General features: G+C 39.2%; 1 protein-coding gene across 2 annotated transcripts in view; it reads right to left on the reverse strand.

The window, feature by feature from the left end:
* Positions 1-20182, reverse strand: part of LOC136864342 (dnaJ homolog subfamily B member 9) — a 57616-nt gene that overhangs the window by 25327 nt on the left and 12107 nt on the right. For both annotated transcript variants that reach the window (XR_011017829.1, XM_067141192.2), the window contains exon 2: positions 9072-9306. Coding sequence is in view for 1 of the 2 variants with exons in the window: in XM_067141192.2 (XP_066997293.2) it covers positions 9072-9297 (226 nt within the window). In the remaining variant the exon portion in view is untranslated. The remainder of the gene's footprint in view (positions 1-9071; positions 9307-20182) is intronic.

Here is a 20182-nt window from a genome sequence, read left to right on the forward strand (position 1 = left end):
GTGTGTCTTAGTTGCTTCTTAAGATTCAAATTTTCTTCTCGATTTTTCCACTAACTCTCGCTCAGCCTCTACACTTGATTTCTTAACCTCTGTAATTTCTTTCTTCAACTCAAGTAAGAGCTGAGAGATGTCCCCAATAGATGGTGCTGTTGCTAGTTCCAAGCCATGTGCACTATTTCGTCTTTCCTTTTCACAACGAGCACACCTCCAAACTTGATTTTCAGATTTCAAGAAATTTAATTCAACGTCTCCTATATTAACACATTTGCAATGTAATCAACCTTGACAGTTACTACACTGAATCTTAGAATTTATATCTTGCCTAGAAACAGCCATCTGACATGCTACACAAGAGCTCATGGTGGCGAAGAATGATATAAAAATCGATTTGTGTAAGTTGACTGTAACTGCTCTTCACTACTCTTTGTTCAAGTTGGTAGCACTTCACCTCAATGTTTACATTAAATGATTCTTCCTCAAATAATTTAAACGTGGCTCGTAATACACCACAAATTAAAATCTAATAAAAATGTAATACGTACATCAATTCTTCAAACCTTAGTAATCCAGAGGCACACGGTTTCACTTCGTTATTCAAACTACGTACAACCAAAATCACAAAATATTGAGGAGCACTACCATCACACACCCACTACTCAGCCATTAGGCAAAGATCTGAATTTATCAAATGTCAATTGGGAAGGAAATGCGAACGACAGGAAGCATAACCAACAAATGGCAAATAAGCTAATATGGGAAGGACAGCTGATTCATAAAGTGATGGAGAACCAACTAGAGCGAAAAATATCCTGGACGTGGTGCTGCTAAAACCAGATGTGATAGAAAGGAAGGTCTTAAAAGTAGGACTATTAGGCAGTACCATATGGCTGATAAAGCAGGCATGAGGCAGTTTTTAAAAAGTTTCTTTTTTTGCTAGTTGCTTTCTACGTCGCACCGACACAGATAGGTCTTATGGCAACGATGGGATAGGAAAGGGCTGGGAGTGGGAAGGAAGCGGCCGTGGCCTTAAGGTACAGCCCCAGCATTTGCCTGGTGTGAAAATGGGAAACCACGGAAAATCATTTTCAGGGCTGCCGACAGTGGGGTTCGAACCTACTGTCTCCCGAATACCGGATACTGGCCGCACTTAAGCGACTGCAGCTATCACGCTATGTAAAAAAAAAAAAGTAACTATGATCGGTGGAAAATGGTAAATAAAAATGTAAACAGACTCTCGGATGGGTTTAAAGCAACTGTTGAGGAATGTGAAAACAGGTTTGTACCTTTGAAGGTGGTAAGGAATGGTAAAGACCCACCTTATAATAATAATAATAATAATAATAATAATAATAATAATAGAGTAATAAAGAGACTAAGGAGGTACAGGTTGGAAATAAATAGTTAGAAATGGCTGTGGAGGTAAGGAGAAATTGGAGGAACTTGCTAGGAAATGAAATCTAATAAAGAAGGCAGCTAAGGATAACATGATGGCAAGCATAATTGGCAGTCATACAAATTTTAGTGAAAAATGGAAGGATATGTATAGGTAATTTAAGGCAGAAACAGGTTCCAAGAAGGACATTCCAGGAATAATTAATGAACAAGGAGAGTGTGTATGTGAGGATCCTCAAAAGGCAGAAGTATTCAGTCAGCAATATGTAAAGATTGTTGGTTACAAGGCTAATGTCCAGATAGAGGAGGTGACTAATGCTAAACAAGTATTAAAATTTATATATGACGACTTTTACAATAAGATACAAAAATTGAAAACTAGAAAAGCAGCTGGAATTGATAAGATTTCTGGGGATATACTGAAGACAATGGGGTGGGATATAGTACCATACCTGAAGTACTTATTTGATTATTGTTTGGTTGAAGGAGCTATACCAAATGAATGGAGAGTTGCTATAGTAGCCAATGTGTATAAAGGAAAGGGTGAAAATTATAGGTCAGTAAGTTTGACATGCGTTGCATGTAAGCTTTGGGAAGGCGTTCTTTCTGATTATATTTGACATGTTTGCGAAATTAATAATAATAATAATAATAATAATAATAATAATAATAATAATAATAATAATAATAATAATGTTATTTGCTTTACGTCCCACTAACTACTTTTGCGGTCTTCGGAGACGCCGAGGTGCCAGAATTTAGTCCCGCAGGAGTTCTTTTACGTGCCAGTAAATCTACCGACACGAGGCTGTCGTATTTGAGCACCTTCAAATACCACCGGACTGAGCCAGGATCGAACCTGCCAAGTTGGGGTTAGAAGGTCAGCGCCTTAACCGTCTGAGCCACTCAGCCCGGCATTTGCGAAATTAATAACAGGTTTGATGGAAGGCAGTTCAGTTTTAGGAAAGGTTATTCCACTGAAGCTCAACTTGTAGGATTCCAGCAAGATATAGCAGATATCTTTGATTCAGGAGGTCAAATGGACTGTATCGCAATGTTCTGTCTAAAGCATTTGATAGGGTGGATCACGCGAGACTACTGGCAAAAATGAATGCAATCGGATTAGACAGAAGAGTGACTGAATGGGTTGCTATATTTCTAGAAAATAGATCTCAGAGAATTAGAGCAGGCGAAGCTTTATCTGTTCCTGTAATATTTAAGAGGGGAATTCCTCAAGGCAGTATTATTGGACCTTTGTTTTCTTATACAGTCAAACCTCCGTAGAACGATTACCGATACAACGATAAACCCGGGTACAGCAATAATTTTACATGGACTCGGCAGATTTCCTATATTTACTATGTTAATTACCCCTCATTAGAACGATGAAGTAATTTTAGTAACACCCTGTTATAACGAAGACAAAGTTTCGAGGATCTTACTATTTTCTGCTTCTAAGAATCTGATCATAACAGTACGTACTGTTTGTTAAACCTCTCGACCTTCAGCGCTGTATTCTTAGAAGCTTCCCTACATACTTTGCTGGCAGTAAGCAGGTAGCGAATAGCTGCGGCAAGCTGTGCTCAGCGGCAAGTAGCTAGAGTCAAAGAGCTCCAGTGTTTGAAACAGTGTTAACTGTTGCAGTCTGTAAATTATTGAGCTTGAGTTGCAGTCAGAGTGTTGTGTTGAGCTCTTACGAAGTTCATTTATGTGATCTGTGCCATCTGGAAATGTTTTTAAGGTGATAAATATGTTTTGGACTTGGCTAATGAGATATGGACAGTGGCTGAAACTCTGAAGCAGATAAGCTTGGAGACTAAACTGGCTTTTCGTGCTGGGAGTGTCCGAGGACAGGTTTGGCTCGTCAGATGCATGTCTTCTGATTTGACACCCGTAGGTGACCTGCGCGTCGTGATGGGGATGAAATGATGATGAAGAAGACACACCCCCCAGCCCCCATGCCAGCGAAATTAACCAATTATGGTTAAAATTCTCGACCATAAGACATTGATAACGAGATGAAACAGGTAGATGTGGCGAGGAAGTATGGACTTGCACAATCGACGTTGGCTATGTTCCTTAAAAAACTAAAAGAAACTGAAGAAAGTTTTCTAGGTGGCAAGTTTAACCTTTCAAGAAAGAGAATGAAGACAGCTGCTGCTGACAATGTGGACAGTGCTACACTGCAGTGGTTTAATGAGAATCATGTGCAGAACATTCCAATTAATGACTCCATGATATGTCAAAAAGCCTTAGATTTCGCTAAGTCGCTTGGCGATTCTAACTTTCAGGCACATAACGGATGGCTGCGGAGGTTTAAGGAGTGGCATGGGATCATTTTTAAAGTGATTTCAGGCGAAAAACCTCGCAAGTTTAGGTGATGCAGAATGTTGGCGGGAAAACACCATGTGAAAACTGCTGGAAAAGTAAGGTCCTGAAAACATGTACAATGCAGTTGAGATGGGATTGTTTTACCAGTTGATGCCAGAGAAGACGATGGACTTTAGAGGAGAAAAATGTAAAGGAGAGAAACAATCTAAATGTAAATGGAGTGAACGAAATGTGTTTCATTAATTGTACTTTAACAATCTTTTTCGTCAGAAGAGTACTGTATATACTGCACTTTTCAGTACAGTAGGTAAAGTACTTTAGTAGTCAATATTTAACAAAATCTCATTATAACAATAACTCTGCAATAACAATATTAATTTTGAGGTCCCATGGATATTGTTCTATCGAGGTTTCACTGTATATATAAATGATATGAGTAAAGAAGTTGAATCAGAGGTAAGGCTTTTTGCAGATAACGTTATTCTCTATACAGTAATAAATAAGTTAACAAGATTGTGAGCAACTCCAACATGACCTCGATAAGGTTGTGAGATGGACAACAGGCAAGGGTATGATGATAAACGGGGTTAAAAGTCAGGTTGTGAGTTTCACGAAAAGTCCCCTAATTTTAATTACTGTGTTGATGGGATGAAAGTTCCTTGGGGATCATTGTAAGTATCTAGTTGTTAATATAAGGAAAGATCTTCATTGGGGTAATCACATGAATGGGATTGTACATAAAGGGTACAGATCAGGGCATGTAAGTCTCTGGTAAGACCCCAACTAGAGTATGGTTCCAGTGTATGGGACCCTCACCAGATTACTTTATTCAAGACCTGGAAAAATTCCAAAGGAAATCTGCTTGATTTGTTCTGGGTGATTTCCGACAAAAGAGTGGCATTACAAAAATGTTGAAAGTTTGGGCTGGGAAGAAATGGGAGAAAAAAGACTAGCTGCTCGACTAAGTGGTATGTTCTGAGCTGTCAGCAGAGAGGTGGCGTGGAATGACATTAGTAGACGAATAAGTTTGACTGGCGTCTTTAAAAGTAGGAAAGATCACAATATGAAGATAAAATTGAAATTCTAAAGGACAAAATGGGGCAAATATTCATTTATAGGAAGGGGCGTAGAAATGAAATTTTTAAGAACATCAGTTAAAAAGACAAGAGATAGAATTCAAAATATTAAAAATAGAAGAGCTAAACGTAGAACCATTAATACAGAACATACAGAAAGCAAGACAGATGGTTTGGACATGTAAAAAGAATGGGAAAGGAATGGGTAGCAAGAAGTGAATTGGAAAGAAGTTAAGGGAAAGAGACCAGTTGAAGATCGAGAAGAAGGTGGATGGGTCAGATTTGGAAGGACATTAAAGAAGTTGAATTGAATGTGGTGGAAGTAATGGAGCAGGAAAGGTGGAAGGACAGAAAGGAGTGGAGGAGGCTTGTTAACGACACCCAGGCGACTGCAGTGGGACAATGATGATGATGATGATGATGATGAAGGGGAGTTAGGGATTGGAATAACTTACCAAAGGAGATGTTCAATAAATTTCAATTTCCTTGAAATCATTTAAGAAGCAGCTAGGAAAACAACACACAGGGAATCTGCCACCTGGGCGACTACCCTAAATGCAGATCAGTATCGACTGATTGATTGACTGACTGACTGAATAGATTGTCAGACATGTAGCTTAAACAACATCCAAATAATTTTTAACTAAATTCTGAATCCTGTGAATGTTCATAAATGTACTTATGTGATGTTTTGTTTTGTATAATGTGTAAGTGTAATCTTTATTTTATAGGACACTGACCAAGAAGACAATAGTACTACACTATAGAAAGAAATTATTATGGGTTTCAACACAAGCTATCCAATTAGCAATTTAAAGACTGCTGCAAGAATTTTCACATAATTATACTAAAAAAATTTCTGCTAGTTAGTTAAAAATTGACAAATATGTATTTTTTAATCCATATTATTTTTACACTTAAGTATTAAGATAGTCTGTAATAGAAAATCAGGATCCCGATGAATTTACGATTTTGGGGGTGAGGTTTATGCTGATGATGCCCGCAACTAAGGGCGAAACATGTCCCAATCTGATTGTAATGGATAAGTCGTAAGCATTCAGACGAATGAAATGTATTGAATAGGTTGAACATTTTAATCAACTTCACTGTTTTATGATAGAGTTTGTCTGTTCGCATATTTCAATCGATTATCCATCCGACACACTTAAACAGAAAAATGTATTCATGATGCATCCTATTATTCTATGCAATACAACTGAATGAAATGTGAAACTTACTTGATTATTTTCATTACCGGTACTTATTCAAATACTTAAATAATCGGATGGAGGTTATTCGATTATTAAAATTGTTAGATTATGCATCACTACAAATGAATGATACTTGAAACTCATTTGATTATTTAAATAATAGGATGGAACTTATTCTAGTATTATAAGTATTTGATTACCGTATCCCATCACTAATGTATTCTCCTGTAATGCACCTTTCGTTGATATTCTCATAGCAGCAAGCAGAAATTACACTAGAAGAAATAATGTTATTTGTTTTACGTAAGACTAACTACATTGTTATGGTTATCGAAGATGCCAAGGTGCTGGAGTTTTGTCCTGCAAGTTTTTAATTGCCAGCAAATCTACCAACATGAGGCTGATGTATTTGAGCACCTTCAATCACTGAACAGAGCCACTCAGCCCAGCACTAGAAAATGATCATGATGATTACTTCATGAAGTAATATGCAAAACCATATAGCTTCAGAAACATTGCAGAAATGACAGGATGGAAGGAAGTTAATCTGAAGCAAATCCTTTAAGTGCTAATATGCAAGGGAGGAGTGCAGTCTGAAGGTTTATAGATATACAAGAAAATACGTGTTTTTTAAAAATTTTTTTAAAGAGATCAAAGTACCAATTTTCAGGTTTGTAATATCTTCAGTTTCGTAGATATAAGTACTGGTATCCTAATTAAAGGCATTCAACCCCTTTTTCACACCTCCTATTGGAATTTTCTGAAAACAAAAAAATACGCATTTCCTTATTCGTAAAGTTTTGATATATAGATACACATCTTAAAATTTCACCTCCCTTTTCACCCCCTTAGCAACGGAATATCCAAAAATCCTCTCTTAGCGAGCACCTACATCTTAATATGAATGTATCTCCAAAATTTCATTTCTTTATGTCCAGTAGTTTTGGCTGGGCAATGATGAATCGGTCAGTCAGTCAGGACAAGTTATTTTATATATATATATAGATGTCCAGACATGAGAGATAGAATGAGTACAAAACCAGAAGCAGACAATTAAATGAAATAAATTACTATTACAAAAGAAATTAAAACTTTCCTCACACAAATGATACTGCAATATATACCTAGTTGTTATGTCTAGAAGTTGAACATCTAAAGCTTCCATGCAGTATTACCCTTAATGAAATGCCTATCAAACACTTGTACATAATCATTCGGGTTTAGGTTAGTCTTGAGGGTAAGAACATTTTAAGCACATTCCTATGGAAAATACTTTTGTAACTTGCAACATAATTTACACACATCAACATAAGTTTTGCATCACCCCTGTGTGTCTGAACTTTGTTGCTACCCTGGCCTGTCCTATGCAGACTGTTTGTAAGCATACTTTCATCTGCAGAATATAAGTACAGGAAAGAAAAAGCAAGTGCCGAATCAAATCATATATATATATTCCCTCTTTTATAGGACTACCTCAATCCACAGGCAGAACACCATAATCAAATGGGAGGCGCGTATCAGTTGACGTAGCACTAGTGTGGAAGCATCAGAGGTGTGTTCCAAGCAGTGTAAGAGTGTCTAGGATGGCATGACATGTTTGCATCATCGCATTATGTCAAGAAGGATGGTCGACAAGGGCAGCTGCTCAACATGTGGACCATAATCAAAGTGACGTGGTTGGAACATGGAAGCGGTACAGTGTGACAAACTGTATGACTTATCCGGCACAGCACAGGTCATAAATGGGCTGTGACTGCAGTTGTTGACAGTTTATTTTCAATTATAGCTCTGAGGAACCCTGAATGCAATGCCACCAGGCTGAATAATCTTCCGGCACCCATAGTACGCCACATTTCAACTTAAACTGTGATAAATACTGCACGAGGCACAACTTCACTCTTGACGCCCATAGCGAGGCCCAACCCTCAAATCTAGACATCATGCCCAACATTATTCTGAATGGTCTCTTTAAAATTGGCATAAAGTCCCTTTCACCAATGAGTGTCACATAAGCCTTATTCCTGAATATTGTTGGCAACATGTTTGGAGGCAGTCTGGTCAGGCTTCACGTCTCATACACACTGTCCAACACATGCAGCAAGGTGGTGTGTTCCTTAATATTCTGGGATGGTAATATGTGGGGACACCAGATGCCACTCCTTGTCATACAGGGCAATGCCATGTCTGCATGATACATTGATGACATCCTCTGACCAATAGTGACACTGTATCGACAACATCTTGGAGAATTTGCCTTAAAGGATAATAATGCAAGCATCCTTCATACGGTTCTCGTTAACGATTTCCTTCGTGATCACGATATCGCTCTACTATTGTGGTCGCCATGTTACCTGGACACAAACCCTATCAAACGTGCCTGGGATAAATTAAAAAAGGCCAGGCTGAGTGGCTCAGACTGTTGAGGCGCTGGCATTCTGAACCCCAAACGGGCAGTTTCGATCCTGGCTCAGTCCGGTGGTGTTTGAAGGTGCTCAAATACGTCAGCCTCCTGTTGGTAGATTTACTGGCACAAAAGAACTCCTGCGGGACTAAACTCCGGCACCTTGGCATCTCCTAAAACCGAAAAAGTAGTTAGTGGGGCGTAAAGGCAATAACATTATTATTATATTAAATTTAAAAAGGCTGTTTATATGGTTGCTACAAACCACTGAACACTCTGCGGGATCCATGCAGTCACCATAGAGGAGTGGGAGAATTTGGGCCAACATTGCCTTAAACTAGTGGACAGTATACCAAGATGAATTCAGACATGCATCAATGCAAGGGGACATGTTACCCGGTATTAAAAGTTCTGGTGCGTGCTGTATTCAGTAACTCAAATTGAGAAACCAAAACTGTATTGTTGTAGAGGCTCTCATTTGCTGTTTCATTGGGCAATAAACAACACTGATATGGTACCTCTGTATGTCCTCTATATATTGTTTTTTTTTTTAGTGAAGTCAAACTCTTTGGTCTGAGGTAATGCAGAATTCTTTTTTGGATGTGTGTTAATTATATACCATATATAAATAAATAAATAAATAAATAAATAAAAACTTACCCTGAGCAAGCTCTTGGAATTTTTCCTGAGCTCCCTTTTCTTTATTTTTATCTGGATGATACTTTACAGCAAGTTTCCTGAAGGCTTTCTTAATTTCCTTCTCACTTGCCGTTTTTTTTACTCCTAGTAACTCATAATAACTTTTATCCTCTTTAGTTCTAGCAATGCAGCTTTCAAAAACAATCAAGAGCAAGATAATTAAGGCAGTTGAACTTTTTCTTTCCATTGGTGAAATCTGTAAAGAGAGAGTTAAACATTACTACATCATAAATATAAATGCAAATTATGTAAGGAAGTCTTGTGTACCCAGACAAGTAATAAATTATATTTTGTATTAGGCATTCGATAAGCGATTACCAGCGAAAGTGACAGAGTTCCATTATCTGTTGCTTCAGCGCAAGTGGTACAGTCATGTCTTCGCAGAGCACTACTGAATTGCTTTAGTATAGCATTATTATTCATTAACAGTTTGTGTTACTTCCGTAGTGATTAATGGAGCTACAGTCATTTACAAAATGAAAACACCTCCACACAAATAACAAAGTGATCCATTCTCAGAGCAGAAAAGATCATATATATTAGGTTTTATTTTCTGTAAGGAAGAAAAGGAGAGTTCTCCAAAGCTATAAAAAGCCTAAGGCTGTAGTTAGAAGTGAGAAGACATCACTGGACAGTGTGAAAAAGTGAACAAGGATGGAAGACAAACTCCAGGTAACCAGCAACCACGTGCAAGAAGATGTAACTCAATTTTGATAAAAGAGTTTTATGCCAAACACTTTTGGGTATTATGAAGGAAAGAAATTCCTTCTGGTGCCGTGACATTAATGGAGCAGGAACTCAAAAGAATTGTTAATATGTTTATTAATAAATCAGGCCATCACCAAAGTGATGAGGAAAACTAACACAGTGATAAGGCAGCCAGTGGCTGCGACAGCAGCCTGACGGACACTGCAAACAATTCAACTGATACGGCAGATGTTCTGTGTCAGATGCTAAATGTCAAGGGATTAAAGTAACGTGTGTCTGCGCAATGTTGTATATTGAAATGGCTTATAATATTAGCATCATAATAAATGTCCGACTCATTGGCTGAATGGCCAGCGTTGAGGCCTTCGGTTCAGAGGGTCCCGGGTTCGATTCCCGGCCAGGTCAGGGATTTTAATAGTGTTTGATTAATTCTTCTGGCTCGGGGACTGGGTGTTTGTGTTCGTTCCAGCACTTTCCTCTTCAGATTCAGACAACACACTACACTACCAACCACCACAGAAACCCGCAATAGTGATTACTTCCTTCTATACAAGGTTGGCGTCAGGAAGGGCATCCGGCCGTAAAACAGGGCCAAATCCACATGTGCGACACAGTTCATACCCGTGATCCCACAGATGTTGGAAAAGCGGTAGAAGAATTAGCATCATAGTATGCGTTCTGTATTCCCAAACAGTTAACCGCTTATAGGGCTTTGATGCAAGCGTACATGCCGACCTTCATGCTCTGCAAGCCACTCCCACGGCTGCGCACTGCTCACTAGCGGTAATGACTGATCAGACAAGTAATATTAAATATACAATGAAATAAGTGATTCCTTGAAAATCTACCAGGCATTTAAAAATGACATACGTAATGGAAATGGAACACAAATATATGAATATAAATGGCTAGGAAAGTAGAAAAGAGAATAGGATCACACATACACAACTTTAACCACACACCAGCCCGCTGGCAATCTTAAATGCCTGACAGAACCAGGAATTGAACCCGGAAAATCTTGGCGAGAAGCGACAATGTCCCTCCTATACTGTTCTGGTGGAAATTAAGCACTGAATAGAGCCTATCTAGAGGCCACAATTGTTAAGGCGTCAACTCTATACGGTCCAACACCGCGGTTAGCCATTTCGAATCCCTTTGGAGGAAATACTTTTTACCATCAGAATGCTGGCTGCGGCATAGGAGAGATGGTGTCCTACAACTTGTAAACACTAGATTGCATCCAAAAATCCTGGATTCAATTCCAAACCTCTCCGCAGTGTTCACATGGAGTGAGGCATGGCCATTCGTCTGCCTGATGGAGACTATAAGTTGGGTGTTATTTGACAGGAGTAGGCTATGTGTCAACACCGCATTTCACCCTCTCCCTACCTCATCATCCTCCCACATCCATGAGCGTCAAATATAACGACCTGCTCCAGACGGTACTAAAAAAGCAATAGTTCTGTTATTTTGCTATCTGTAACTGTTACCCAGTGTGAATAATATCTGACACACATGATCATGACGCAATCTTGATTTTACTTTACAAGTAGATGTAATAAATTAAAAAGAGTTTAAATTGCTTATTATTTTCCCAAAACTGAAGTGGTAAGCAAATGTGATTCTTTTATCTTAATTTTTCTTGCTTGCGTAAATAAAATATTGTATTGGTTTTAAGCGAACAGGAAATAATTGATTATTTCTATGCATTATTTTACAGGTGCAACACATATTTGCACGGGCCAGCAATTTTTACAGAAATGCAAAAGTACCACCAAAAAAAAAAAAAAAAAAAATTAAACTAGGCATTCCTGTGTCCTCCGCTAAGCTTTTACATCAAAATGTTAGTACGAAATTCATTTGCTAACAACTAACTGGACAAGCTATGACGAACATGAGTTGCTTACTGGGCACAGGCAACAGTGCAAAGGTTTGACTGCTTAGAAACCATCATAAATCTTTAAATAATAATAAAGTTATGCTTATTGTAGCATTGAATTTTCCCAAAAGATAAACTCCAACTGCATAGCTCGCTTGCTGTCATTCTTCAGTCACAGTGAAGTCAGCCCTGTTAATAGAGCTGCAAGTGATACTAAATGAGTGATATTTGTATGTGGAAGGCTTGGAAATTAATACAGGTATGTAGTTTTGTACGAGGTGAAAAACAATGTTGTCAACAGTAGCTTGGCTCCTGTAAAGAAGGTTACATTTTTAAGATTTAAATGTAAGCCAAGTTAGCTAACTTAAAATACATTTATAAATAATGACTCCATTCGACCATATTAAAACCATATGACTATCTGTGAACTTCTAAACTTTTGAAATATGCATTCATTTTTTGCACTTATTTGCGCTAAGAAGAGAAATGAGCTTATTTCTGTGGCGCCACATAGGCTACCCAGGTGGCATCATTTTCAAGTTTGATACCAGTGCAGTGCGGAGTCAGGGGAGGATGAAATTTTCAGACATACAGGGTGACAAAAAATGCTGCACTTGGAGGTCGGCATGAGATTCCTCATACCATTGCAAGACAAAAGTTTCTATAGCCAAATCGGATCTGGTGCTGCTGGAAAACAAGTCGAAAACGAGAAGCTGGCAACAGTGTCACATTCTGCAGCCCATCGGAATGTAATAGAGAAACGTGCATCATCCCGCTGTACCGTACCTGCCATCGCAGCTCACTGAGTAGACTGCTGGGTTATCAAACCCACATGCACCAGGGAGCTAGGGCTCGAATCTACATCAGGTTTTTTTCTTTTGTGTGTGCGACGTCAGGCCCTAGGTCCCGTTGTGTAACTGCGTTTGTAAGCATTGCATCCTGTCGTCACATGACAAACACACGACAGTGTGATCCATTCAACTGAATACATGACTCGACTAACCACGCAGTGTACAACCATCACTGGTCCTGTGACGTGCATGTAGAGCGGCTTCCTGATGAAGTATACAAACGGCGAATACGTCGATATGCTTTTAGTGCTGGGTGCATCCAATAACCAAGCTTCTCCTGCTGCTCGCGAGTATGCAGCACGATACCCTCAAAGGCGCCATCCCGATAAGAATGTTTTGCGTCGCCTTGAGCAAAGCCTGCAGGAAACTGGTAATCTTCGTCCACAAGTAGTAGACAGAGGTCATCCAAGGACTAGACGTACTCCACAAACAGAGGACGACATTCTTGAAGCCGTTCACCAATCACCTCGGCAAAGTACCCATGATATTGCAAGTCAGTTCCAGGTATCGCAAACACTGGTTGTTGATTTGTTGCACGACGAAAAACTGCATCAATATCATTACAGGTTAACTCAACACCAGCGGCCAGAAGACTGCATTCAACAAGTACATTTCTGTGAATGGCTTTTGCAACAAGTTGAAGATAACGAACATTTTATAAAGAATGTGATATGGAGTGACGAATGTAGCTTCACTCGGGAAGGTATTTTCAACCATCACAACAGCCATTATTGGTCTCGCCACAACCACATGTTACCTGTGAACGTGGCTTTCAGGCACGCTTTGGCATAAACATGTGGGTTGGAATCATGCGAGGAGTGCTTTTAGGCCCTTACCTATTGCCGGCCAAGTCGAATGCACCTCGGTATTGTACGTTTCTGCTGTCCCCGTGGTGTAGGGGTAGCGTGCCTGCCTCTTACCCGGAGGCCCCGGGTTCGATTCCCGGCCATGTCAGGGATTTTTACCTGGACCTGAGGGCTGGTTTGAGGTCCACTCAGACTACGTGATTAGAATTGAGGAGCTATCTGACGGCGAGATAGCGGCCGCGGTCTAGAAAGCCAAGAATAACGGCCGAGAGGATTCGTCGTGCTGACCACACAACACCTCGTAGTCTGCAGGCCTTCAGGATGAGCAGCGGTCGCTTGGTAGGCCAAGGCCCTTCAAGGGCTGTAGCGCGGTTGGGTTTGGTTTGGTTGGTATTGTACGTTTCTGGGCAATACTTTGCCTGATGCTTTAGAAAACGTTCCACTTGGTGTTTAGCGACAGCTATGATTTCAGCATGATGGTGCACCGTCACACTTTGGAATGACTGTGCGTAACTGGTTAAATGAAGCGTTTCCAGGGAAATGGATTGGTCGTGGAGGTCCAATGTTCTGGTCTCCACGTACCCCGGACCTTAATCCACTACATTTTTATTTGTGGGGACACTTAAAGGAACATGTTAATAAGTACTCCACCCATGGATGTACAAGACCTAATAAGACCTTGAGCAAAGCCTGCGGGAAACTGGTAATCTTTGTCCACAAGTACTAGATAGAGGTCGTCCAAGGACTAGACGTACTCCACAAACAGAGGATGACATTCTTGAAGCCGTTCACCAATCACCTCGGTGAACTGGTAATCTTCGTCCACAAGTAGTCCACAACAGTGTATTGCATAGTGGAGGTGTACATTGGATACAATTTGATACATTAACTGAAAAAAAAATTGGCGCGATTCTAACACAGGCGCATCCACACAACCGGCATTTATGGCATTACCTCGTCTCACTGAGCTAATGAGACTGTTCCGGCAGAGCGCTGAGTTCATGCGACCTGTGCTTGGCCACGCTGCATGTCGTTACAGCGTTGCCAGAGCCTCGTTTCTTAACTCGCATTTCTATTAAACCTATTGGTGGGACTAGGTTTTGCAAGATAACTTTTGTCATGAATTTCGATGAGCAACCACATGCCAACCTCCACGTGTGGCATTTTTTTTTTCACCCTGTATAGTATATAATATAAGAATACAAAGTATTTTAGGTGATCTGTAGCAGACAAATAAAGTTTGTGTATTTTCAGGGAAAGTTCTCCTGCAATGACAAAAAATTTAATTTTTCTAAAAAGAATTACGCAAGGTTGAGCCTACAATTTCGAGGGGTTTTACCTGGGACATGCAGGGGTTAAAAGGGGATGCCTTGGGAAATTATACTGCGATAACAGTGCAAAAAAATTAAAAGAAGGAAGGTGCAATCGTTGCTACAGAACACCAGTGCAGATTAAATTTCTTTAGTTGCAGAATCTAACAAGGTGCAAGAAAGAGTGACATGCTGCAGAAATTTGTAAAGAGCGTTCATCAGAGTCTCCACAGAGAACTATAAAAATTAAGAACTTGAGAGGGAATAGACCTCTTCATCAAATGCTGTCCAGTATAGAGATGAAGAAGCAAGGGCATTTTTCCTAGATGCCAGACTGACTGTACATCTGTATAAACTTGTTCAGCGTCGGGCCAAAACTAGAAAATAAAATATTTATCTACGTTATTACAAAATTAAACAAAGTTGTGTTGTATGTCAACAGAAGCCATTCCAGTGCAGCAAAAAAATTTCATCTGCATTGATGTTTTGTGGCAATTACTGCACCCTCCTTTTACTTTTTATACTGTTATCACAAAATAATTTCCCAGGACATCCCCTTTTACCCTACTTGGCCTAAGTACAACTTTCTTTGAAAGCGTAGCATCAACGTTGTGTATTTCTTCCAGAAAAGTTGAATTTTCACCCAGCCATTCCAAATTCCTTTCTAAGGATGTGTCATAATGCCTGTGACGTTTTGTCCATTGCAGGAGAACATTCCCTGAAAATGCTTAACTGTTTAAGTGTCTGCTCCAAATCACCTAAAATACTTTTTGTGTATGTATCTGAGAATTTAATCTTTCCTTGTCTCCATGCTGCTCTGGTGCCAACTTGAAAACTATGCCTCCTGGACAGCCTACAAGGCGCCACTGAAATAAATTGATTTCTCTTATTAGCACAAATAAGCGCAAAGTATTAATTCATATTTCAAATGTTTAGAAATTCGCGGGTACAGTCCTGTTTTAATAGGGTCGAATGGAAGTTTTTAATATCTCTATTTGAAGTTAGCATTATGGAAAGGATAATCTTAAGTTTACATCTTAAAAATGTAAGCATCTTTAAGGGAGTCAAACTACTGTCGACAACACTGATTTTCACCTCGTGCAAAACTACATACCTGTATTATTTATTTCCTTGCCTTCCACGTACAATATCACTCATAGTGTCACCTGCAGGTCTTAACAAGGCTATCTTCACTGCAACTGATGAACGACAGCAAGCGAGCTATGCGCCTGGAGTTTGTTTATGCCATCTAGTTATAAATAGCTGCATCCTAACATTCCTTATATAGTCAAGTGCAATGATTGCACCTTTTTTAACTTTTTGTACAGTTATAGTGAAATAATTTCCCAGAATGCCCCCTTCTACCCTTGCTTGGCCTAGGCACTACTCCCCTAGAAAGCATAGCCCCAACAGTGCATATTTCAAGAAGTTGTCAAGAAATAGAAAAATTATTTCTGTCCAGTTAGATCGGGAAAACTGCACACTGTGTGCCAATGTAAAGATCAAAAGAGGTGGCAGTAGCAGCTCTTTTTTAACTTTCATTGTTTTCTTTGTTGTCATTGTCGGATACTCTGAGAAAAAAGAAGTATATTTCAAAAATGATTTTCATGGCCACAGATCCTAAAATCTCTAACTGAACCAGCTTTTGAGTGATTAGGCTGTGAGCGTTCACAGAGTTTCACCCAGATGTGCTATTTGGGCCCACAGCCTAACCACCCAAAAACTGGTTCTATTCCCAAGATTTTACGAAGCATATTGCTTGCCTCGTTAATTTTCAAGCAGAGCATAATGCTTTGGTTCAGTTATTTGCAAGACTGAATATGAACAGTGTGATCCTTTCCTGTGTTACCTTTAGTGTGAATTGTCTGTTTTACAAACAAGCACAGTAATGAACATAGTGGTGTATTGCGTATTGACTAATGGTTTAAAAGCAATATGTTTTATTGTCAAATTGTTTTGTGTATGTTTATCATTCTATTATGTCCATTATAAGAAGTAACGCAAATACAAGTCAGAGAAAGAATGTGGCATACAGAAATAAAGCGGGTCTTTGTATTAGTTCCTAAAAACTGAAACAGCCGATGCAATATGAGTGCAAGCGGAAGAAAAGGTCAAAGCCAATGATTCGGGGTTTGTTGCAAGTAGCCTACCTGCCATTGCGATCCCAGTAATATCGAGGGCGAAAATGAAACAGATTAATTAATTTTTCTAGATCAGAAAAATTAACCAAGTAACTTGAAAAACCGAACGATCCAGTAAAATGGAATCTCTCTTTATGCGATGCCAAAAGGCTGGAAATCATAAGGAAGGAAGGGTCCTCCCAAGAGACCAAAAAGTGATTGTGTGTTTTCTTCGTAGTTGTAATGGTTGAAAATTTTAATTTATTTCTTACACCAGGAACTAAGGAATGGAGAGCGTTCTGATCGATCATGATTAGTGTACTCAAGATACAGACACTTTTTTTCTGCTGCAAGTTACTTTCCTGTAGTAAATTTTATCTCATCAGTGATGGATATAATGATTGGGGGCATTTATACAAGTATCACACGAGAACTCTTGAAAACACTTATTTCCATTCAAATTGGACCGAGTTGTTTCGACAATTCATTCAATGCATCAAAAAGTGTTAAAGGATTGTGCATTTCTTTGGACAACAATGTTTACCTCTCCATGGAACATCCGATAAATTGTACATTCATAATAATAGCAACTTAGCTTGTTGAATTAACTGTTGGATTTGATAATGTTATATCTGAACATTTACCAGGAATTATTCATTCAGGCAGCAGCACTTTCATGGGGGATGGGGGAATCAGAACGAATGGATTTCTCTCACCTCCAGAGTCATGAAGTATGAAATAGTTTATATGGTACAGAAGGCTAAATATTACATCAACAGTGCCCATGCCTGGGGGCAGGGGGGGGGGGGGGCTGCGGTCCCCCCAGTCAGGTGTTTTTCTTTCAAGAAAAGGATTTAAAAGTCGGTATTACGTAGAAGTGGTAGGGGATACCATATGTGGTATTCTACCGTGGAATACAAGTTGCCATTCATCTTCCAAAATATTAAAAATACTACATACCCCCAGGTCTACACCCCCCCCCCCCCCCCTTACGAACTATCCTATGGGCGCCATTTTACAACATAGTTTCATATTGTACTCTAAGTCATACTAAGCAATTGACACTAATTGTAAGATTTGTTAGTAGGCATTCATGTGCACTTTCTCGGTTTCATTCCTGTAGACATTACTACAGGTTCAATTTTAACTGAATGAATTCCTGAAAAAATTGTTGGATCTAAATATTCCTATCTCTAATATGTGCGGTCAAGGTTATGACAATTGGTCAAATGTGAAACAAAAACATTCAGGAGTTCACGAGCACATAAGAGATTTGAATCGGAGATAATTTTTTGTATATTGCTGTTCTTATTCTCTCAACTTAGTTGTCAATGCTGCCCCTATGTCATCTAGTGATGGAATTCTATTGTATTTTTTGAAACAGTGCAGAAATTGTACGTGTTTTTCCTTATGTCAACACTGTTGGGAAATCCTTGCAAAACATCACAGCCCTAACTGCAAAGCCGTAAGTTCCACACACTAAGAACCTGGAATCAAGCTGTTCGTCCTGTAAGGTCCTTTGCATTCACCCTTTATATTGAATATTACTGCTTTGATAAGGATTGCAGATGACTAGTCACTGGACAAAATGGCAAGATATGAAAGTGAATCTCTTGCCCTCTAACTAAGAGATTTAAAACTTACATTGCTTAGTTATGTGGCACTATACTTTAAATGAAATTAATGTTGCTAGTAAAGTAGAAAGCCAAGAATAACAGCCGAGATTCATCGTGCTGACCACACGACACCTCGTAATCTGCAGGCCTGCGGGCTAAGCAACGGTCGCTTGGTAGGCCAAGGCTCTTCAAGGGCTGGCTGTAATGCCATGGGGTTGGTTGGTTTAGTAAACTGCTGCAGAGCACTGAAAAGGACCTTTCTACTGCTGTATCAACCTTAGGAAATGTTCTCCAAGGTCTTCTCAGAAACAATGGATCATTTCACAACTATGTCGATGCTAGAATGTTGGTCCAAAAACTGGAAGGTGACTGGTTTCAAAATAGTATTTGTAAATACGAGAGTGGGTACGCAGGAAAGGCAACTCTATTATGAGGCAGAAACTGAATTTAGAATAGAATTTTTCTTCTGTGGCATGGACGTCCCAACAACTTCTATTCAAGAAAGACCTGAGCAACTGGAATACCATAGTTCTCAGTTCTTTCTTATGTAATATCTGTAAGTTACTCGTAAAATCTGAGGTAACAAATGAACTAAACAAATGCAAAAGAAGTAGGAAGTGTTTTAACACATGGAGAAAGTACACTGTTTCCACTGAACTATGCATCAGCATAATTTCACACTTAGTACCAGAAAAAACCATAATGCCAATATTGAGCCCAAATTTGCACACTGCGGCAAAATGTTGGCAACCAAGAATGAGCTGGCTGGAAAATTCTTCATTTCCAATAACAGACCATTTATATTGGAATTATGAATTTATTCATTCAGGACACATATTTCAGGTTCCCTACAGGAATCAATATCTATATCAATATTAAAACTAATTTATGATGGCCGAATCTCGTTTGACAGAACTTCCAATGATCTTATTTTTGATTTTGCAAATATAAAGGCAAGGAATGACACGTTAACTGTAGGCCTATCTGACTTCATTTTAAACTCTTTGATGTGTATTTAAATGTTTAAAATATATTGTATATTTAAGTGTGTGTGGTTAGGCAAGATCTTCATTCTACCTATCATAGCATGAGAACAGCATCCTACTACATGTAACAACTGTCATTTTCCTTCTTACATTGTCTTTCTCAAAAAAATCTGATCCCTCACTAGGTACTATTCGTGTAGGTATGAATGGCCATTAATACTACCATTTAAAATTAATTATTGTGTATGTTAATGCCTGTACTACATTGGGAGTTTAAGGTGTTTAAATATTTTTAAGGACATGAATGGGCCAGCAAACCCCCTTTGACTGGCAGTGGTAACTAGTGAGTAAAAATAGTTAAGCACAGGCTACCCCAAGCACTTTTAACATTGAAAATGTTCCATTTTATCATTATTGCATTCTGGGTCATCTGCATTCCTTTAGAGTTTTCATGTTACGGTTTAGAGGGACTCTCCTTGTTTTACACAACTTTATATCGTGACCACTGCCATGGAATCTCTAGATTTACGGGCAATCCGAACGACAAGGACGTGAACTGTCATTTCAAAAATCTTGCATGCATTGACCGGAACTTTAATCTTGAATTACAGCCGACTTTGTGAGAAGCCAGTAATGTTGCCTCTTGTCTATCACGCCCTTACATATTAGTCTTCAGCTTGCAGGCTGGCTGTATCCTTCAACACCATCACCAACAGTTATGAAGTTACTGCGAAAACGCAAACACAGATGGTGGCACCATAATGAGACATAGTGACCACCAGCCTATTCTACAGGC

The sequence above is a fragment of the Anabrus simplex genome, chromosome 2 (genome assembly GCF_040414725.1).
Source record: "Anabrus simplex isolate iqAnaSimp1 chromosome 2, ASM4041472v1, whole genome shotgun sequence".
Lineage (NCBI taxonomy): Eukaryota > Metazoa > Arthropoda > Insecta > Orthoptera > Tettigoniidae > Anabrus > Anabrus simplex.